Raw genomic sequence first — 23,678 nt, 5'->3', positions numbered from 1 at the left:
AGGCCAGTGTACCTGCATGGGATATCTAACTGCAGACACAAACATAGAATCATAGAATCTTCATGGTTGGAAAGGACCTTTGAGATCGAGTCCAACCATACACACACACAAAACCCCTACCACCTCTGCCCTTCAGAGCACGCCCTGAAGTGCCACATCTAGACGTTTCTTAAACACCTCTAGGGATGGTGACTCAACCACCTCCCTGGGCAGGCTGTTCCAGTGCCTGACCACTCTTTCAGTAAAGTAATTCCTCCTAATATCTAATCTAAACATCCCCTGCCGCAGCTTCAGACCGTTTCCTCTGGTCTTGTCATTATTCGCCTGGGAGAAGAGGCCAACACCCACCTCTCTCCAACCTCCTTTCAGGCAGTTGTAGAGGGCAATGAGGTCTCCCCTCAGCCTCCTCTTCTCCAAGCTAAACATGCCCAGCTCCCTCAGCCTCTCCTCATATGACTTGGTCTCCAGACCCCTCACCAGCCTGGCTGCTCTCCTCTGGACACGCTCTAGCACCTCAATGTCCCTCTTGTACAGAGGGGCCCAGAACTGAACACAGTATTTGAGGTGAGGCCTCACCAGTACTGAGTACAGAGGCATGATCACTTCCCTGCTCCTGCTGGCCACGCTATTCCTCATACAAGCCAGAATGCTGTTGGCCTTCTTGGCCACCTGGGCACACTGCTGGCTCATGTTAAGCTGGCCGTCCAGCAGCACCCCCAGGTCCTTTTCTGCTGGGCAGCTTTCCAGCCACTCTTCCCCAAGCCTGTAGCGTTGCTTGGAGTTGTTGTGACCGAAATGCAGGATCCAGCCCTTGGCCTTATTAAACCTCATGCACTTGGCCTTGGCCCATCGATCCAGCCTGTCCAGGTCCCTCTGTAGAGTCTGGCTTCATTGGCTCCACATTATCACCACTGTTATCTTGTGTGGTGCACTGGGCAGCACAGCCATGGCCGAGTAGCAGAAATACGGTGCGGTTTCACCATGCTGCTGTGTCTTGATGATGACACATAAGTGGATTGAATAGTCCAAAATAATAGCATTAGCAATACAAACCAAGGAGAAACTTACCCTTTAACTGGGAAGATTACTCTCTGAGCCTAATTTAAATGGCTAGAAATATTTATTACACATCTATAAGCGCCTACATCAGTCTAACTAGTTTTAAGCTATCCTTGAGGAAAGACAGAGGTCAAGCACTATGCTGCCTTGCCAAGAAAGGAGAAGGTCGCTAAATTCCTACCTGCCTTCTTGCACAGGCTGCATAGACTTGGTGAAGACCTTATTTCCAGCTAGTTGGTTTTGGGCTTGTTTTGTGTTTTTTTTTTTAATTTTTTTGTACCAGCTGTTATACAATTCCAGAATGTGTCTGATCTGGGGCAAAGGCAAAATTATTCTGCTGATAATGTAACGCCATATATTCCTGCAATCTTCACATTATAAACCTATCTGCCTTAGATTTTTTCAAAGCAACAGAATGTAATATTAACATTTTGAACACTTTGCACTTCATTAATATTTGACTGGCACATAATAGCAACTATTATATTAAAGATTATCAAGTTTTGATGCGCATATACCAACAGAAGGCCAGGTTGCTAATAATTTTGCAGAAACCAAATATAATTCTCGATGAATAATACTAACAAAATAAATTGATTTCCTACTGGATATATGCTTAGGTGAAGGCAGGGCAGAGAATCCTGTATTTTTGGTACACTTTTCAAACGCATTCTTACAGTGTATTTGAAGAAAGTTATCCCAATACATCCTTCTGAAGGCATCAAAAGGAGTTGCCAAATTCCCAGACGTGACCCTCAAAACTCAATGAATGCCCTAAACTGGATAAAAGGAAGGATCACCTCACTTAATACTGCTCTTCCCACACCTTACTTAATTTTGCTGCTTATCTCCAGGTCCCAGAGATGTTCAAAGAGGGTGGTAGCATCTCACCTTTCATTTGCATTTAAAAGGAATGTGGCAGTACAAAACATATGGGCTAAAGCACTTGTCAGCAAAGCAAAGAGTGTGATGGTCACTTATAAACGGGCATCAGCATTTGGTTCTACGCTGAAGTAACAGTCTACTAGGGCACTTGTAATTTATACGTTTCCTTCACCGCCACAGAGGATGTTCAAGACTTAAGAGTGAGGCAGGAAAGTTTAATCCCTCCCAAAATCCTAATTTAAAAAATTACTGGCTGGAATGTTCAATTTTAAGTATCTTAATAGGATTTTATTTCAGGAGGTCTGTATGCATGCGTGGGAGAATGGGGAAAGTGACAGAAAAAAGGAAAAAAGAAACACACACAAACCCCAAACTATCCTTTCTTGTCTCTCTGCAAAGAAACTATGTAACCCCTTCCTTACCACCAAAACCAGCCAACAGTAACTTCTAAAGTCAAATCATTCTTCAAGAATAAGGATTTCAGGGAAATAATTATGTACTGCATCAGATCATATTTCTGATCTGGATCCTCCTGAAGTACCTAATTGACTTCACCCAAAAGAACTCCTGTCTAATTCAAGAACTGCTGTATAATTCATTGGTTTGTCCAGTAAACGTGGGCAAAACTTCCTTTTTCTTGCACCTTACTAGACTGCTCGTGCAATTTAGCTGTTATACATACCGGTCTTCTCTTATACACTAGGTATATGAAATGTAAAAGGTTGACAACCAAAAACACAGAATTCCAGATCAGTATGTCCAAGGCACAACGGTAGAGCGTAGCCCAAATGATGAACAATGCACACCCTGTAAAAATTAAAAAAAAAAAAGGAAGTTAAATTTCACTGAACAATAAACACATTCGTACAAAGTCATCAAGAATGTGTCCACCGGGTGTAATTACACTGAAAAGCAATATATTCTACAAGCTTTACCATAGTTAGGCTCTGTGGATCCAGGCGTGCACTGGTAGCAGAGCTAATCCCGACAACGCTACAGACAGGCACCGCGGGCAGGCTGACCGCAAACTGCACTCCTATTGCATGGGACCGCGATACCGGATTGACAATAATTCAGACCAGGACTGGGGAAAGAAGAAAGGTGCAACCCATCACGGTCTGTTACTAAAATGAAGTAGAAATGGGACAGGGGAAGATCATATCTTAAGTATTTAAAAAAGTAAATAAAGTCGTTCACAAAACTTTATTACTAGTATTGCATTATTAGATCAAGAAGAGCCTAAAAAAAAAAAAACAAACTCCTAAAGTAATACACAGATATTTTTGAAAATTTAAAAGAAGCATCACTGCTGCATTTTGACATGGTCACAGCAGGAACTTGAATTCTCTTTTATGACATCAAAGAGAAAATTTCAAATGCTCACTTTTTTTTTTTTTAGTTGCTTTATCTTTAAAGCAATTGTCATTATTCATTCTGTATGATTAAGGATACTATTTTTAGCCTACAAAGACAATACTTATCAAATGATAGATTACGCATCAGTGAGTCTCTCCCAGATAACTGTGAGCCTACCATCTGATAGAGGTAGCTGTAGAGGTCAGATACATTTTCCCCTAGGTTTTATGTAAAGACAAAAAGGAGAAGGTGCCAAATTAGCATCCCTTTCCCCCCCAAAGACAATGCCAAATTCATGAACTCAGTATTGCCTATTCTGTCTGGGTTCCTGATTGGTAAGACGGCAGATATGTATGGATCAGAAAAATCAACATGACACTTGATCAGCTGGTTAATAAGACTACAAGGGATGGGAGGACACGAGGTCTGGAACTACTGAAGGGGAGTGATATCACAGAGCAGTGTCACCAAAGCAAAGGGGACCGATCCCTAGGAACCAGACTTCATTACTTCTGCTGCCCACAGAATAAGTTTGCTTCCAGTTGCCATCTCGGCTTGCAAAACAGATTCCTTATCTCTTCAAACTGCAATTAGACCTGCAGACCAAAGCGGCAAGCTCAGCAAGTGCAGGGCTCCCATCACTTTTAAAACGAGAACTACACAGACAAAAGGGCTTACAATGCTCAGAAACTTGGTCACCAGTGCAGTCTGTTTGAATAAGTTATAGTATAATAGCTATAAAAAAGAAAAGGCAAGATCATTGTAAATTCAACCACAGGAGTTCTATCATAAAATTGACCCACACTATTATACAAATAAGCCTTCTCACTTAAAAGCACTTAAGCATGCTCTGTGTTGCGATACACCTAGGTTTATCTTTTTTTGTACTGCAATAACTCACTACTCCTCCTTTGATCACAAAGGTCTTGTCCCACACGAAGTACAGGGCCTTTGAAACAGCTGTGGGACTGCAAGAGTATTACAAACAAAACCACGCTTGCTTAGTCTCAAGCATGCCCAACTTCGGTTTTCCTCTGAAATCAAATTTTGGTGTCACAAGATGCCTACAGTGGTGGAGGAAATGCAGCTGATTTCAGGGGAACACAGACTGCACTCCATATTGAAAGCGTGCGCTTCTAAATCGGCCATGAAAACAAGGCTAGTGATCCACAAATGCCATCTGTTTGAACCCACATTTAAAGAACACATGGAGGAACATCAAGTTTCTCAAGGAAAACCTTACCTATTGCAGAGATACCAGTCAATGTCCATACTTGAAACCTAAAATGGAGGTCTCAAAGATCCATAGACTTGACTATGATTTGGAATGTAATGAATTTGAAGCAGCCAGTCATGTCTGAAGTAAAGGGGGTTCACTTGTTTTCTAGACAACACCTACCCAGGTTTGAAGATAAAGTTGTATTTCTGGGAAGTTTTAACAGCTTAGAGACATATAACCTTTCTAGAAAAGGTCTGCCAGGAGCAGAACAGAACGCCACTTACACCAAAAACACCTTCAGCAGAGTTCAATGACCGTGAATACATGCTGGAATTTCACCGTAAGCTGAAAGGATCAGGAGAAAAGCTCTGTAATGGTCACAAACCACTATTTCTGTCACACGAAGGTCACAAATCTCTCCAGAATAATTCTCCTACCTATGGTGAGCAGGGCTCGCAGAAGAATCATATGAAGATTCAGAGTAGTTGGAATAACCAGTCCAACTGCAAAGCAAATGTTTGCCATGTGGAAAACAAGATGATGAATCTCTTTCCAGTTTTCACATGCAGTCTCATTGAAAGGCACAAGGGTGGCATTTTTTACGTCTGGAATAAAACCTAGTGGAGTAACAGTGAGCAGGCTCATTGCTGTAGTATTCATCTTGGAGATTCCTGCAATGAGAGACAGAGGGGAAAAAATAAAAATCACTGTGCATTAAACTGAAATATATTAGACACACGCATGGATTCGGGTTTATTTTCTCTCTTCCCAGGATATATTTCCCATTATCATTCATGGGGGAAAAAAAAAAAAATGAAATCTACAAATGGTTTAAAAGGTTAAGCTAGATCTATATTTCAGTAATGCTTTACTATCTTTTTCACCGAAGCGCTATGCTTGAAGAATGGTACATTTCAAAATTTGGACATACACACATAAACAACACTGCTTGAACACTAGCTACTATGACTGTCATTGCTCAGTACAACATCCTGTGTATTCTTCCTAGGCCTACACAAATAAAAATCATGTTTCGGTCTGGCATTTATTGAATGGGTCCGCGATCTTAGGCACAGTAAATATTTAAGAGAACTTAACAACCTAGCTGAGAATTGAAAGGAAAAAAACAAAAAAAAAAAAAGGAAAAGGCTTGTGTAGTTTGTGTCTCCTTTATGGCATGCAAAGCTGCTGTTCTAAATAAGGAATAGAAGGTCTCAAAGAAGGACTATGTGCTGCTTGGTTGGTTAAAAAAAAAAAAAGCAGCCAACAAACCATACAAAAATCAAAACCAGAGACAGCCTCAACTTCTGGCTTTCTTACAGAATTTTCAGGATCATTTGGAGGTCTCCTAAGCCACGTACCATCTTGCACACATTAACCAGAATAGGCAAAAAAAAAAAACCCTAAACCCCAAACCACTTTTGAGACCAGTAAATAAAAACTACTGTTTCTCCTAGTTGATCAGATGCTACCAAAGCAGAAAGGGAGATGCCCAAGCTGCTGAGTTATGACAAGGTTGCCAGTCTTTCAGCGAAATCACTTGGTCTACCTAGTGATGAGCAAGCTTGCAAGACCTTTGGTTGTCTCTGGAACTCATGGAGAAAACAGGACAGTGAAGAAAGCTGATTTCTAATCTAAATATACATAGGGGTGTTTTGTTGTCATAATAATAAGTCCAGCATATTTTCCTTTCACATCAATTAAAAGAAAAAAAAAAAAAGAAAATGTCCATGGGCAAATATATTCCCAATGCAAAGTAAAAAATTCCTGTGAAAAACAAACTACAGAGAGAAACTAGATTTCAAGACACTACCTTTAAAATCTTAAGGGCTGGTCTCTCTAGGGAGCTGCAGTCAGCGTTACAAGCACTCCAGAAGGTCTCCTCAGCCCACAGCAGTTCCCATCTGGAGGCACACGACTGTTCCTAGACGGGCTGTCAGAAACACGGGAGAACTCTGCTTCCAGCGAGGCACGTATGGTCCCCCACTGCCGCAGCAGTAGGGATCCTACGGAGCTCTGCCGGAGTCGCGTTAACGAAACGCACACCCCTATCCCTGAGCAAACAGCCTCCATAACACGCAACGCGGTGGGATTTGCATTCAAGTAAATTCTGTAGAGACACTGCATGTCCCTGCCGTGCGTGTGTGCTTACTAACCGTCATGTAATTCATCTGCTCGGCAGATTTTTCTAGTCACAGTTAAGACACTCAATATTTCCTGCAGACTGGAACACGCTCAGCGTTTCTCTGTTACTTGAAAGCGCCGCGAAGTAATTTTGAGTTGCTTCATTTTCACGCATTCTTTTTTTCATTTCCCCTCCCCAATCGACTCGTGCACAAGGCATAAGCAAGCTGGACGACTTCTGAAATTAATCAGTCTTTTCAATCCCTATTTAAAGCAGTGGGAAGAAAGAAATCAGAAAGAAAACCTCAACCTTCTGATAGTTGCTCTCCGATGCTTAGAGCCTGTCACAGCCAAGGCACGCTACAGAACACACAGAGGCGTCTTGCAGGATCGAACACCAGCATGAATACTGTGTACACAATCTCTGGATAGAAATGATTTTCAATAAAAATTTTTTTTTTAAAAAAATCTAATTCTTACCAAAATACATAATTCATTTATTTCATAAAAGCTCACTTTCCTCTTTTCATTCCTGTGTTGGTTATTCGCAAAGATTAACTAAAATGTGTAGAATCTGTTTATGCCAAAGAAACACTAAATTGTTACCAATAATCACGGTGTCCAAACAAATTCACGGTCCGGGTATCATACAGGCACCATCGAAACACCCTCCTATTTTCCTTCAGCTCTTCCGCATGGATTTAGGGACAAGAGCCTCGTGAGCAGTTTCACTGTCCTGACAAAGCCGCTCGCACGCAGAGCCAAAGCACGAGCCCATACATGGCTGCAGGACTGGCATTTTAATGCGCTCATAAACAGCGGATAATTGCTAACTCTGCGTAACTGCGTTTGTGCTCATCTTGCACATGTCTCATGATCGTGCTCCTCTTGTTTTCAAACAATACAAACTCCTTACGCTGGAGGAGCAGGGTCTCCAGATCCCTTGCAAGAAGTCATCAGTTGAGTTTCCACATACATTCAGTCTTTCCCTGCCTGGCCATCTGCCAGTAAATGCACCGCTTAACGCCATCCTGTGGTAACGGAACAAGACAACCAAACTCACATACCTATGCAGAACAAGCCGTAAGTCCATCAACTCATCTCCAGACCAAAATAGGTTGCAAGAAGTAGCTTCAGCTGCATCTGATTACAAATCCACCAAGCTTTCCAGATGCCTTTTTTTTTTTTTAATAGCAAAATTCTGTACTATATCATTGGGAGAGTAGAGGCTACTTCACTTTAAGACTTGGCTGCAAAGCATCACGCATTTGAAGACTGGAAACCCAACGAGCCCAGTCAACTACAAAGCACATGACTATCTCATTATCCTCGCAACCCAGCCAAAACAGTGGCAGGTTAATGGTTGGACTCAACGATCTTAAAGGTCCCTTCCAACCTACGCGATTCTATTCTAAAACACGGCTCCCCTCGTTAGCTGCAGATATTGATGCCACAACCCACCAGCCATAAACTGTCATAACAGGAAGATGTTTCTCCAACAAGTGTTGACCAAGTCCTTTAAAGCCTTTGACAATAAAGTGTCCACAGCTGAAACAACAGGATGTTTAATGCTTTTGAAAGTCTGGACCACCTACTTAGTTGCCTAAATTAGAAGCTAGGAACCTAAATCTAGCCACGTCCATTTTTTATAAGCTTTTTCTTTAATACCTTGAACTCTTTGTATGAATACATTTGAGCTTAACTTACTACTCACAAAAAACCATTGCAGCACAGTTAACGTACTGGAAAACAGCAGAAAGCTGCAGAACTTCTCTGTCAAGATGGTATTTTAAAGCTGGCAGAAATAGATTGATGCTATCTGCAAAGTGACACAAGGACAGACTACGACACCAGCTCTGAAGGAGAGCTGCCCATGAATTGCAACTAGGGAGCCCGTTTGAGAACCAACAAAAAAAGGCAGGCGGGCAGAGTTACAGACTCCCACCTAAAATGCTTGTCCATAGGTAATACCAGAAAGACAAATATTCAAAATAGTAACTCCATAACTTTTAGATCCAGTTCTTCACTCCTAACGTCCACTGTTGTCAAATAACATTGAAGAATTAGCAAAAAATCTCCTGTTCAACAGATGAACGACCAATTGTCATTTCCGACCCTCTGCTACCTCAAAGAGCCAAAAATTAATTTTGGAAATACAGAATCAAGCCTTTAAGACTTCATTTTAGGGTTACGTGTGCTAAGGATTAATACAGCATAATTTCAAAGTCTTATGCTTAAGTCTTCAATACATGAAAACATGAATTAATATCAGAAGCTAAAAATGCAACCAATATGGTCAAATAATTTTGAAAAAAATGGAGAAACAGTGTCAACTGAAATGTACGCCTTATGGAGCATAAGACAAATAATTAAAAGAATATTTTTAATATCCAGTAGAGTAATTTTTCCTTCATATGGTTTTAGATTTACCAAACTAAGAGTTTGAAAATGTAGCTGATTGAATACTCAAGCCAATCTGTTGTCCAAACCACAAAAAAACACCCAACACTCCACTCAGTGATACTTTAACATTAAATCTAATAGAAATTAGTATAGTTAACAATAAAGCCTATTAATTTTTTTTTTGTGTGCATGAATTTGATATAGAGTTAAGGTAACAGATTATGGTTTTAGGTCTGAAAATACAAATTCTCAGAATGCAAATGAGTTGAGCTTATTCTGTTTTTCTATGCTCAGGACATCCTTATACAAGAGGCCAAACTTCTGACAGCCATTCCGACAAGTATTTAGTCCCTAAATCTTCAGGCACAAAGATGCCTTTAAAAAAACCAGGGGTTTTATGGATACCTACACAACATTCACAGAAGAGAGATGTAGCAGAAAAGTTTATAACAGTTGGTTCTAGCAGGAGAACGGGTCAGCCAAGCTGACAGGGGACAGTGCACAGTGTCCCACTCACGCTGTCATCCACTTTGAGATTATTCATATCCCACAGCTTTACCGTTCAACATTATTCAAGTGAGCTTCTTAAAGCTTTGCTTGAATACGTTTGTATAAATTTACAGTGATTGCAAACTTACAGTCCATCATTTATGTAGATGGATTTGGTGAGTCTAAAGAAAAAAATAATGAGAAGAACCAAACAAGCTTTTTTTTTTAAAAAAAATAAATAATCACATCTGCAGAACTTTAACTACTTTTCTATGGCCTCATAGCACAAAAGCTGCACAGAGAATTTAGACAATCAATTCCTTTGCCTTTGTGAGCTGAAGACAAACTATTAGTGCTGGCATAATTAAGTTAATTACAGTTTAAGTTACCAATTTCCTTTTCATAATGAAGTAGGAGCGAATGGGAAAGTGGTATAAGAAAAGATGTATTTCAATATGCTCCTTGGGGCAAGTTCGTTTCCACTAAACGCGTCATTAGCTATAGACATTTGCTGCTCTCCCTCTACGCTTTTATTCCTAGAGAAAAATTTAACAACATTTTCGTTCTGCGCGGCGAAGAAAAACACCCGTACGGTGAGGAACGCTGGTAGGTGCGCTCAATGCGCAGCGGTAGGACGGCCGTGGAAGTTGGCTAACTGCGCTCGGGCTCGCCCTGCGCGGGGATGCGCGGAAAGCCCGCGCCGAGGGACGCGGCCACAGCGCTTCACTCGCCCCCCAGCCCCGCGCTCCGCCCGCGCCCCCGCGGCGCGCCAGTACCAAAACCAGCCTTTATTCAAAAAAATTGTAAATGGAAAAAAAAAAATAAATAAAGATCAAGCAACCCGTCCCTTTCCCCCCGCTCCCCGAGAAGCCCTTCCCAAGGCGGTGCCGCCCGCAGGAAGGGCACCGGCGGAGCCCCCCGTTCCCGGGGCGCCCGTCGGGGCGGTGACCGGAGCGGGCAGCACCGCGCCCGGGCACCGGGACCTGGCGAGCCCCGGAGTGCCCGAACGGGGAACGCGGACACCGGGGCAGGGGGTTCGTGTCCGTCCCCCGCCTCCACCCGGGTCGCCGGCGGCACGGCAGGTCCCGCACGGAGCCCGGCGCCCACCCGTGGGGGCAGAGGGACCGGAGGACGCTGCCGCCCGCAGCCAGCCCCCCTGCTGCCACCGCGGTACAAAGCCCCTCCGGCGGCTTACGCCCCCCAGCCTCCCCGCCGCAGGGCCGGTGCCAGGAGCGCCCCTTACCTGCCCCGCGACCCCGGAAAAGTTTCCCGGCCGCTCGGGGGACGCCGCCGCCGCGCCCGGACGGGACGGGGACGGGCTCAGGCTGCCGCACCTCGCCTCCGGCCGGCACCGCGTCCCCCCCCTCCGCCGCCGCCGTGACTAAAATAGGCAGAAGCCGGCGGGAGGCTGCGGGCGGCGCCAGCTGCGGGGCCGGCACCGAGCGGCCGCAGCGCGCAGGCGCCTCCCGCCCGCCCCGGGGGGCTGCGGGCGGTGCGGGGCCAGGCGCGGCCGCCAGGGGGCGCTGCGGGGCGGGGGGAGCGTCCCGCGGTTCGGCGGCCGGCCCGGTTCTCCCGGTTCGACTGCAGGCGTCACCTCCCGGTTTGGAGCCTGCGAGCACGGAGCAGTGCCCAGCTCAGGCACCTAAGGGGTCGGAGAACAAGTCTTATGGGGGAGCGGCTGAGGGAGCTGGGGTGGTTCAGCCTGGAGAAGAGGAGGCTGAGGGGAGACCTTATCGCTCTCTACAGCTGCCTGAAAGGAGGTTGTAGAGGGGTGGGGGTCAGTCTCTTCTCCCAAGTAACAGGCGATAGGAACCAGATCAGGCAAGCTAAAGGTCAGATAGAATTAAATCTGTCTAGGGACATCAAGGATAACAAGAAAAACTTCTATAAGTACATCAGGGATAAAGGCAAGACTAAGGAAGATGTGGGCCCTCTCCAGAAGGAGACAGGAGACCTGGTCACCAAGGATATGGGGAAGGCTAAGGCACTGAATGACTTTTTCACCTCGGTCTTCACCGGTAAGGGCTCCAACCTCACCACCCAAGCTGCAGGGTGCAAAGGCAGGAGCTATGAGAATGAAGAACCACCCACTGCAGGAGAAGATCAGGTCCAGGACTATCTGAGGAACCTGAAGGTACATAAGTCCATGGGACCTGATAAAATCCATCCACGAGTCCTGAGGGAACTGGCAGATGAAGTTGCCAAGGTGCTTTGCATTATATTTGAAAAGTCGTGGCAGTCTGGTGAAGTTCCCACTGATTGGAAAAGGGGAAATAAAACCCCCATTTTCAAAAAGGGGAAAAAGGAAGACCCAGGGAACTACAGGCCAGTCAGTCTCACCTCTGTGCCTGGCAAGATCATGGAGCAGGGAGCAGATCATCCGGGAATCTCTGCTAAAGCACATGGAAAATAAGGAGGTTATGGGTGACAGCCAACATGGCTTCACTAAAGCCAAGTCATGCCTGACAAATTTGGTGGCCTTCTATGATGTTGCCACAGCATTGGTAGATAAGGGGAGAACTAGATGATCTTTCAGGTCCCTTCTAACCTGAACCATTCTATGCTTCTATGACAAGAGGAAATGGCCTTAAGTTGCGCCAGGGGAGGTTTAGACTGGATATGAGGAAAAACTTCTTCACTGAAAGTGGTGTCAAACATTGGAACAGGCTGCCCAGGGAAGTGGTTGAGTCGCCATCCCTGGAGGTATTTCAAAGGTGTGTAGATGTGGTGCTGAGGGACATGGTTCAATGGTACCTTGGCAGTGGACTTGATGATCTTAAAGGCTTCTTCCAACTGTAACAATTCTATGATTCTGTGATCTAAAACATGGGGTGAATCACCCCACGGAGATGCCTCCATTCACTGCAGAGTGAACCCAGAGCTCAGGCAATGCGCCTCGCTTTTGGGTGGTTAAAATTAGAAGAGCTGCATTCTCCCCTAAACGAGCGGCAAGCAGTATTTCCCCTATATGGTGAGTCAAGGAGCCGCAACAGCCTTCATAAAACTGCTCTTCTTGGCACCTGCTGCAGTTGCTTTGTCACGAGCGTAACGCTTAAGAAATGTCACTGAGTTTGCTCAGTGTGGCAGCTTGACAGCTCCCAGAAATGATGTGCTTCCAAAGCGGGCCGCTTGTGTCCCTGCGTGTCGGCAGACTGCTCTGCAGCCCTCTCCTGCACCGCCAGTCTTGCAGGACGGGCAAAGTAGCCACCGAGCCTGCCTTCATCTCCGGGATGTTGACGTGGAGCATCCAGCAATTAAAGGCATTGCGCATACAGCCTATGGGCATCCCAGCCCATCCCAGAACCTGACTGTCAGTGATAAATGAGGACTGCAAAGGCAGAAAATCTCTTTCAATACATTCTGATGAGCCAGCTACAAAGTGAGGGTCTTTTTTTTCAGCAGCTGAGAGCATATGGTCAGCATTATACTTAAATATTTTTGGAAAGAAGAAGACAAAATCCTGAATAATTTTCGCAGTAACTGTTTATACACATACATATCAACATGTGTCCCGGGAGGCTCCAGCTCTGTTATGGTTGTTCTTGGCTTTACATCTTGGACAAGAGATCTGGATCTTTCCAGTGATGTGTGCCATGTGAATAGGGTTTTTATGAATCCCGCTGCCTGACATAAGACCTGGTTTTCCAAAATGTATTATGAATTTATTATGGAGGACTTGATTTGGGACTGCATGTCCTCTGACTGGCCAGTCACTCCTGTGGGTGTATTCGCTCTTTCCTGAGGTATGCAGAGTAAGTGAGCTGGAAAAAGGGTAGGAAGAGCGAGTCAGGATAACATGGCCACAGGAACGGTCATGAGAGATAGCATCTAGCGTGTGATTGAGAAGATTGATAATATTTAGCTATGCTTGCTGGAGCAAAGCCAAGTAGCTTCCAAAAGCAGCACAAAGCAGCCTGTCAGAGGGATCCTATACAAATCTAGACTGACGTGTAAGCATATTCTAGCTCGTTACAGAATGTTATGCATTGGAGAAGCACAGTTTGCTGTACTAGTTGTGTCTTTTATAGCGTTTTTGTACTTCTCTCATTACCCTCCAGGTCTTCTCTGGTTTTGTGGGGAGCCTTGGCGATAAACGGTATCTGCTTAACCCAATGCAGAAAATCCTAGCTAGGAAAGCCTGGCAATTAACTAATATTTGCAGCCGTGTGAAGGTGTAGAACTTTTTCCTGATTGCAGCTAGTCTCTTGGGGTCTTTTTATTTCCGTATATTCGTGACTAAATGTCATTTTCCCTGTGCAGTGGAGCAGTAAGAACCAAGGTTGTGTGGGTAATGTAGATGGGGGTATCTCATACGGCTGCCAGCAGAAAGAGAGAAATGAGGGAGGATCTGAGAGCTGCCCCTATCTCCTGGCCCTCCAGGAGGACCGTAAGCAGATGAAGAGCATAGACATGGCTCTGAAGGGCTCTAGTCTGGTGCTTCTTCTCTCTAATAGAATCACTAGCATCAATTTTATATGGAGAATAGCATATAGTCTTATGCAGGTATTAATGGCCATAATTTTACATAACCTTTAGTTGTATAGATAATATTGGATAACATAGATAACATTGTCTATAGTTATATAGATAGCGTAAACATTCTCTAAGTAGTATGTATTAAGTACAGTTTATTCTCTTAAACCAAGTTGTCATGTACTGTAGGAGGATGGGCTGGTTTAATTAAATCAGTTTTATGTCCTACCGTTAAACCACTGTAAAGAATTAAAGAGTTGGTTTAACCTTCTCTCTAGGTCAATAAAGTACAAGTTCATTGAAGTGTGCTAATATAAATTAATCTGACAGGGGCAAGAAATAAAAACTGTTTGCGTCTACATTGATGAGGAGTTGCCTTCAAATAGCCAGATCAATTTTTAGAGATTTGTGTTGAATTGATGCATTTCGTTAGCAGAGACAGGTCTAATGGTATTACAGCCGCTCATTGATGCAGGCTTTCTCTCTGTCGTGTTTCTCTCTCTTGCTATTAAAGTCTTGACAGCTTAAGTACTTTCCCCAATTATTTAGTTATTCTCCACAGTAATGGTCTGCCGTAGAAAATCTCACGTGGACGTTGCAAATTGCTCAGTCTCGGTCCTTATCTCCATCGACCTGCCCTGTGGTCTTCGACAGTATACCCCAACCTCTTGCTGCCTGGCTGTTCTTCTGTATTACCAGGGAAATACGGCACGCTGCGGGCGCGGGGAGATGTGGCTCAGGGGAGGTGAGGCGGGAGTTCAGAAGCACAGCTGAGACCGGAGCTTCCCTCTCCCGCTTCTCAGTTCAGCCCAGCCGGGCAGTGAAAGACTTTATTAAGCAGTCTATAAAGTAACTTTTTTGGAAAATTGCAATCGCTCTGCCTCTCCCGCATGAGAGCCCGATTCCGCAGCCTTTTTTAGGCAAAGTTTTCACTGAAGAAAACAAATGCTTTGCATTCGGGATCACAGATGTGCCAGGCTGACAAGGCTATTTTCAGACAATGGCAAGATCTATGAAATGTTTCCATTTATAGGTTCAGGAAGCGTACTCAGCATCTACAGGCTAAAAGATGCCTACTCAAAATTAATCTTTTAAAGTCCCTCTATAGACAATGCAAAGGGGCTCTTTCAGAAAGTAGTTAATCCCATGTGTGTTTGACAACTGTCTGGAGTGGGATGAAATATGCTGGCATAGTTCAGAAGTGCTGCGTTTCAGTGAGACAAATCCCATCCCGGCTGCTGAAATTATGGGCTGTATAACTGAAAAATTACACATATTTTCCACAGGGGAAAAAAAAAAAAAGTTTGGGTTTTGCCTGAAAGCGTCCTCAAGAATTATGTTTCATGAGAGGGAAGTTTGTGTAGAAGAGATTGTGAGTGATAAATACCCTCTCAGCCCTTCAATATCCTGGAGGTTTATTTAAGAGGAGTGTGTATATTCTGGTGCATTTTTACCTCAGACCCTCGACGGCCGCTTTCTGATGTATCACAATATAGTCTGGCAAGTTTTCCCGTGCCGCTTCTGCAGGGAGGGTATCTCCTGTTTATACAGGAAGGGTTATCTATCTGTGAACCTCTTTTGAATCAGAGATACAAAACGTGCTATCCCGGGGCTTCCAAGTGTCTGACTGATACTGTTGGAATTGGTTGTTGCAAACTTAGAGCCAGGAGCCAACTTTCTTCTAAAATGATCTGTCGAAGTACCCAAGTTTTAACAGATGCGCTGATTGTCGTAGATGTTTATGCAAAGGGTACGCATTCCTGAGGTGTAAGGGCAGAGAAAAATTGTTTGCTGTTAAAGTTATCTAAACTGTGCACAGAGAACAATTTATTCAATCACGTTTCGCAATTATCCCTGTTCCCGAATTATGCGTGAGCAGTCTCCTGCTGACAATGTAATTTGTATGTTCATTATTTGAAATCGCTCAGTGAATGATTTCTATGAATATATGCAAGCCTACGCGCCGCTCGCAAGCGGGACCGTTGCTGGAAGGTCCTGCTCCGCTTGCTCTAGTTCTACCTAAATCACATGGTTTCCAAAAAAAAACCAAAACAAACCCAACAGGAGAGCTGCTATAAAACCGATTGGATTTCCTAAGGCTGGGGTCATGGTGCGACTGTCAGTGCCCTACCGGGGCAGCTTGGCAACGGGGAATCACGGGGAGCCTGTCCCCAGTGGGTCTGCTTGTTTCTGGAAAGAGAGGAGTACCGGGGAGGGGGGTTGAGCACATCGCTTGTCCGGGACTCAAATTGCTATCAACATGTTGCTCTTGTTTAATTTGAAGCAGCTGTAATAATTTGTAAAATAATTTGTAACTAATTGGAAGATAAGTAATAAAGCAGTGCTTTTACATCGCATCCATCCCCTCGCTGGGGGACAGCCCGTTTCTCAGGGGTCCCCGCTACAGCGGATTTGGCAGCGCTGGTTGAACCGGCTGCGATTTCTCTGTTCCCTTTTTGGCCAACCTCCACGCACAAAGAACCTTCGGAACGATCACGCCTAAAGATTTCTGTGCTAATCCTGAAGTAAATCCATCTCAACCCCAGCTCTCTGCGGAGATCTTTGTGGATTTATGTGAGCCTCTGAGCCCGTCTATATAAACCAAAGGCATTGCAAATACTGTCAGAGTATAAATGTACGCGTGCTTTTGGTTGTCGGTACAATGGGAATTAATGTTTTGTTGCAATATTAGTCCTTTTTAGGTGTGCATTTCAATATTCACCAGTGGCTGTTTGTGAGAAGTGAAGGCTAGGCTTCGATCCCCAGGATGTTGTATATTAGCCTCACTAAAAACTACCATTTTCTAAGAATTTTTTTTTAGTTAGCGATGAGGATTTAGAATTTCATTTCAAGACAAAAAAGGAGCCAAATAACAAGTGTTTAACATATCCAGAAGGACAGAAAGAACTCAAAAAAAAAATAAAAAAAATCTAACTTAAAAACTGAGGAAGGAGGACGAAGAGGAAGTGGGGGAGGCAGAAGATGAGTCTATGGGATTATTTAAACAAGCGTCAGAGAAAGCATGTAGGATTTGAGAGTGAAAATACTCCACGCTGTGAGGGGGAAGAAAAGGTAAATAGATTAGCTCAGAAGAACTGTGAATGGCTATAAGGTAGCTCATTTGAAGTTAAGTTTTTCTTTGCAAAAAGACACAGAGAGAAGAGAGGGAGAGCGGGGACAAAACAAGTTCTGTCCAAATGCACAGGAACAGGTTGATGTAGCCCAAGTATCAAGCAGGAGCATTTTATGCGCTTGATCGGATTAGCAGTCCTAAAGAAGAGTCTTTGAAATACTTCTCATCTTGAGCATAACTCTCAAGGAGATAATAAGAACCCAATTTCTGGATCAGCTGCCTCCTCTAGCATGTCAGAAGAGTCGGCATCAACCACTAATGAGCGTCTGGTCTGCATTTACCGTCCAGCCCAACTATGCTGCTTTGTACACCCAGGGGCTGGACTTCAGCTGTGCGTATTGTAAACGACTATTAAAATGTGTGCAGAGTTATATTATACCTCCACTGCGTCTTGCTACTGTTTGAGTGATCTGTGAGAATAAACACAAACACAGATTTAAGAAAAAAAAAATTCCTCTAATTTCAATAAGACCAGTCTTCTGAGGAATGTTTATTATACTTCTTTGTTCAGTGAAGAAAAAAGCAACACACACACCCACACCCCATACAGATATTCTATATATACGATTATTGCTTTTGCATGTAGTACATATATCACTGTACAAAGCAGTTTCAGAACTCAAATGGCAATGACTATGGTAAAGAGAAAAGTACTACTAATTTGTAAAACCAAAACCAGTATAAAAATATTTGATGTTCCATATCTGATTTCAGAATATCAGTATTTATTGTATTTTTCCTACCAATCATTACTCCATAGTTCTTTAAAATATGAACACACATATATATATATATGTATATAAAGGACACTATGTTTTTGAAAAGCCATAACTGAACAAGAAGATGGAGACGCAGTGAAAACCAGAGCGCGGTGCTGTATGACCAGTGTTTAAGAACTACTCCCATTCACCTCACTAGGGAGATCTGCTTAAAAAGGTCATCTGACAGGATCCGACCTTTCTGTAAATGAAAAACGTGACAGTTTTGCTTCATATGCAAAATAAGTATTCAAAATATTTTATCTAAGCTAAATCTTTTTGGAAAATAGAATACCTGTTACACCTGGATTCAGTAAAAAATTTAAGGATTTTAAGATGAATGACTTACATGAACAAAGCACATGAAACAAAGTGAGCGTTTCCAGCTATTTTTTGGTAACTGCTGATACTCATCCTTGTGTATCGTAGCGGATGTGAACTGGCTTGCTTCCCTTTTGTTACGGGATAAGTTATTTTGTGTTTACCCCAGCGTAAGAGAATGCATATGGGAAGATGCGGGATCATACCTAATGTGTTTTAAACCCCTCCCAAAGCTCACCTGCTGGTATCCCACCCTTGTAGCCATGTCCTAAAGTTGTCCCCTGGAAGTCCAAACCCAGCGCTGGGTATCCCGATTGTCCTGTACGCTTCTAAGGAGTCACTAAAACCTACACATGGGAAATGCTAAACAGAGATGTGTGCCTCACCTCCACCGAGCCCCGGCTCCGAGAGGCCACCAGCTACTCAGGGTCATCCAGCCAGAATCCCTGCGTGGGGACAGGGACCCACTCACCTCCTTTCACAGGTCTGAGATGCTTTAATGCTCGCCTAGGACATGCGGTTGCTACAGAAGGTGATGGTGCTGCCCACTTCTGTACAATGGCATAGTTAGAGCATTTATCCATGAAATGGGATTTTTGGTTTCAGTGTCTTTCTCAGCCTAGCGTACCTTACTCCCAGAAAATTATTATATTCCCCCAGGCTTTACACAAGTTTGGATGGAAGGTTACTAGTGAATACAGTGAAAACTATGAGATTCACTGCTAAAATAGTTATTTGCCACTATTTTATTACAGTTGTTTATTTATATGACTTTAGTGTCTGAGTTATTAATCATCTATCTTTTGTCATCATTTATCTTCCAAACCCCAGTGAAGTAGGGAAATAGTCCTGTCCTCACAATGCACCACAGATCCCTTAAATTAGGAGCTGTGGTAGAACTGACAATTGAATAAAATTGCCTGGGAATCCACAGCAGCAGAATAATGGCTGTGAAACCCTTCTGCTCCCACAAGCTTTTGGGAGCATCCCATCTTTTTCCCGGTCAATGACAACGCTTAATAACATTTGTGGCTTGCAGAATGACGATTCGGGTCCAAACCCTCTGCTGGCAGAACCACCTGCCAAGCTACCCTCTAGAAGGGCTTGGCCAGCCATGGTTTGGGACGCGACCCTGAATCCCAGGGCTCTCAGAGAATGTGCTTCTGCTGCCTTTCTCCTACAAACTCCTACTGATGGAGCTCCACCTACATGGTTTGATTCATCAGGATGAGGTGGCGTGATCTACATGCTAAGTTCAATTAGCTCTTTTGATCCACACAGAGTAGAATTAGAGTAAGCAGAAACTGCAGACACACAAAAATCTACAAGAAAGGAAAGTTAACATGAATTAGACAAAAGCAGGCTCCCTTGGGAGCCCTGAACCTATTATATTTTTATGCATATTAATGTAATCAAAGAATTTTCAAGAGGGATTAACAAATCAGCTAAATAAGGTATTTATTTCGTTGTATCGTAAAAAATATCTGTTATACAGTAACACTTTGGGGCAGGAGAATATGCATTCAATTATTACAGGAATAGAAAGAAAAATATTTAATCTGTTATAGTCTGAATTCAGCAAATAGATACTCATTTTTTCCTCTTCTATTTAAATAGTTTTCTTCTATCTAAATAGCTATGTATTTCTTTCATTTTTAACACATGGTTTGCAAGACCTGTTTATATGAGCAGTACAACATTGTATTTCAATTTTTCATGTATGTTGAGCCCAAATACAACTTATATTTATCATTTACAATAATCAAAACCCATAGAGCACTTTTTTTTGCTGGAAATGTAGCATCAACATATTATATAATTACTGCAAGCATGTGCCTTTTTCATGGGGTGGCAAAACTATACAATTTCATCCAAGCATGTACTCAGCTTTCCCAGCTTATATCCTAGCAGAGGCTATATATCTATATGTCTAGCTTGCCATTGTTCTTTCCATTATTGAGTTTACTTTGATCACTATCACATTTGCTGGTTTGTTGCAGAGCGATTAATTCTTGAAAATTTAGGACTGGGACGGTCCTTCTCAGTCACCAAGTCCCACCTCTATAATCGTAGACAACTACATAAAATAATTTGTCTCGTTAAGCACTTACAATTTGCCTTGCACGGCGGTATTAGTTAAAATAGTACATTGGGATACATTCTCTCTAATTATTCTGTAGTTTTGACTAGAGTTGCGTGATGGAGTTAAAACATCACTTAGAATCTGTTACCTGCACTTATACTACTAGCAGTTAATCAAGCACAACCTAATGAAAGAATTGCAGGGTCAGTCCTGTGCTTATTTAAGGCATTTATCGGAGAGGCGTTGCTCTGCCGCAGGACTGCAGTCAGCCCGCCACTGGGGCCCCTAGATAAGCAAGACTCACTTTGAAGCACTAACAATACATTGCTGCATCCAATAAATTAACTTGACACAAGCCCAATTTAAAATAAACCTCTCCTGGATAAAGCCTGTAAGAGGTTGAGTGGTGCTCTCTTTTTTTATTTATTTTTGAATTTTTTTTCTCTTTGGCATGTCCTAGGCCATGGTTTTTGTTTTTGGGTTTTTTTTTAGCTCGTGCAATAAATCTGAGCCCTTCTGCAGGCTGTTGGGGCAATTCCAGCGTGATCCCAGAATCACAGAATCTTCATGGTTGGAAAGGACCCTTAAGATCATCGAGTCCAACCAAACAACCTACCACCTCTGCCCTTCAGAGCATGCCCTGAAGTGCCACGTCTAGATGTTTCTTAAACACCTCTAGGGATGGTGACTCAACCACCTCCCTGGGCAGGCTGTTTCAGTGCCTGACCACTCTTTCAGTAAAGTAATTCCTCCTAATATCTAATCTAAACATCCCCTGCCGCAGCTTCAGACCATTTCCTCTGGTCCTGTCATTATTCGCCTGGGAGAAGAGGCCAACACCCACCTCTCTCCAACCTCCTTTCAGGTAGTTGTAGAGGGCAATGAGGTCTCCCCTCAGCCTCCTCTTCTCCAAGCTAAACATGCCCAGCTCCCTCAGCCTCTCCTCATATGACTTGGTCTCCAGACCCCTCACCAGCCTGGTTGCTCTCCTCTGGACATGCTCCAGCACTTCAATGTCCCTCTTGTACAGAGGGGCCCAGAACTGAACACAGTACTTGAGGTGAGGCCTCACCAGTGCCGAGTCCAGAGGCACGATCACTTCCCTGCTCCTGCTGGCCACGCTATTCCTGATATTGTGATGTTCACAATTATAAAAACTCCGGAAGAGCAACTGATGCTGGTGAGTGAGCAAAATCATCGCATGCAACAGTTTCTGCCACTCTTACCTATAACAGTATACCAATGTAGACATAACCCCATAGAAGATTACGGAACTGTTAAAAATGTAAAATGTGAGTAAAGGGACATCACTGCAGATCAAGAAAAGGATTCACTGATAGTGTCCTCAGTTCACAAAGCAGCACGCTCTCAGGTATCCACTCACTTCAACTGATTATTAAGGAGCCCAACCAGTGATAGTTATTCCCAAGTAATAACATAGCCATAAATTGGATGATGCTCAAATCGGAGCTTCATCGAGCTCAAAAAGTTTAGTAACCTATAAAGAATCATAGAATGGTTTGGGTTGGAAGGGACCTTTAAAGGTCATCTAGTCCAAGCCCCCTGCAATGAGCAGGGACATCACCTAGATCAGGTTGCTCAGAGCCCCGTTCAACCTGACCTTGAATGTTTCCAGGGATGGGGGGGCCATCTACCACCTCTCTGGGCAACCTCTTCCAGTGTTTCACCACCCTCCTCAGCGTAAAAAACGTGTTCTTTATATCTAGTCTAAATCTCCCCTGTTTTAGTTTAAAACCATTACCCCTTGTCCTGTCACTACACTCCCTGGTAGAGTCCCTCCCCATCTTTCCTGTAGGCTCCCTTTAAGCACTGGAAGGCTGCAATAAAGTCTCCCTGGAGCCTTCTCTTCTCCAGGCTGAACAACCCCAACTCTCTAAATGAGTGGGTATATATGATATCATAAGAGATAAGTATTATTTCACTGACATCAGTCCAAGTACGTCTTTACTTAGGTAGATCATACAGCTCTCCCAAAACATTGGTTTATGAGTCACATACCAGAGCATATTTTACAGTACATTTTAGAGGTGCTGTCAAGATTTAAAAAAAAAAAATAGAGGTGGAGAAGGCTCACTGTCTCGCTTCCAGTCCTTTTGTGTGTACTTACAAATTTGTAGATATATATGCCCTGAATTCTATCGCTGAAATGTTCAGCTAGTCATGACTCAAACAGATGCTGGAAAACTGGAAACAATTTTTAAAAAGTGACTCAAAGCCCACAAAGCAGAGCAGCAAAAGCTAAACAAGATTAGCTAAGAGTATGTTCAGATACTGACTCAGACGTGTCCTAGTAGAGATTTCTGATAGTAACCAATTCCAGCGGAGAAAAGCATCACAGAGGATTGTGGTTGGAAACCAGGCTGAAACTAAAACACACACCAGTCACAAAGAAGAAAGAATTACCTAGGTATGTAATGAAGCACCCACCACCCCAGAAAAGTATCGCTCAAAGCAGTCTGCTATAGTTTAAATTGAATATATAGGCTTAATACAGAAATTGAGTGGGCAAAACCACCTTGATCGTATTTAGAAGGTGAAGAGGATCATACTAGTTTATTTAATGCTGACCCTGAGGCAAGTTTTCTTACAGACATATATGGGACAAGCCCATATATTCAAGAAAACTGAGGAGAGCATTAATTGATACTTTATATTATGCCTAGAATATATATATTATATTAGTCTAGAATACTATCTTTTTTATGTTTCTAGGCTATAAGCTTTTTATGTTTGTAGACTGTTAACGCATACGATGTTAAGTGTAAACTTGATATTGGTCCAATACCAATACATTTTATACCATAAGAAATTTTATCAGGTTGAGAGACCAGGGGCTATTTTTGATTCACCTGTTAAAACCCAGCGTAAGGTTTCCAGCCCATGGCACGGTCAGCCGGAGCAGCTCGGCCAGGTGAAGCGGAGAGGGGATCGCAAGGCACAGCCTAAATGACCACATCCACAGGAGATGTCACACTTCTTACCCACCTCCGGAACCAAGCATCACTGACAAATAAGACACGATACTAATCACAGCGCTGAAGTTACACGAGAATACCTGTGCCGAGTCATTCCAAGGGGTCAGCTAGCCTGCTATCCTGTCCCTTAGCCATGAAAAGTATAGGAAGAGGGCACACACAGCTGTACATCCTTACTACACGCTGCCAGCCTCTGGCACTTTGTGCCTTAGTTATTTCCTGGGCTGGTCTTTAACAGCCGCCAATCAACTCCCCATTCGCATCTTTCCCCATTCTCTTTTGACCAAGACAAAGTCAGTTTGTGACTCAGGGACTTCACGCAGTCAGTAATACATAGAGAATACATCGTGTGGAAGGGTTATTAGCAGGATTTGGGGAT

At 43.4% G+C, this 23,678-nt stretch overlaps 1 protein-coding gene across 2 annotated transcripts in view; it reads right to left on the bottom strand.

Moving 5' to 3' along the window:
* BVES (blood vessel epicardial substance) overlaps positions 1 to 10,932 on the bottom strand; it is a 33,948-nt gene extending 23,016 nt beyond the window's left edge. The window contains exons 1-4 of one of the 2 annotated variants that reach the window (XM_063329867.1): positions 10,779 to 10,911; positions 6,333 to 6,452; positions 4,957 to 5,190; positions 2,627 to 2,751 (exon numbers count right to left, since the gene is read on the bottom strand). In XM_063329867.1, the coding sequence (XP_063185937.1) occupies positions 2,627 to 2,751; positions 4,957 to 5,179 (348 nt within the window). In that variant the 5' untranslated portion in view covers positions 5,180 to 5,190; positions 6,333 to 6,452; positions 10,779 to 10,911. Of the gene's footprint in view, positions 1 to 2,626; positions 2,752 to 4,956; positions 5,191 to 6,332; positions 6,453 to 10,778 lie in introns of both variants that reach the window. The other variant, XM_063329868.1, reaches the window with a different exon arrangement.
* Between the last annotated feature and the right edge of the window lie 12,746 nt (positions 10,933 to 23,678).

Source organism: Chroicocephalus ridibundus, chromosome 3, assembly GCF_963924245.1.
Source record: "Chroicocephalus ridibundus chromosome 3, bChrRid1.1, whole genome shotgun sequence".
Lineage (NCBI taxonomy): Eukaryota > Metazoa > Chordata > Aves > Charadriiformes > Laridae > Chroicocephalus > Chroicocephalus ridibundus.
Note: the sequence above shows the minus strand (reverse complement) of the source record. Positions and strands in the feature narration are given on the sequence as shown.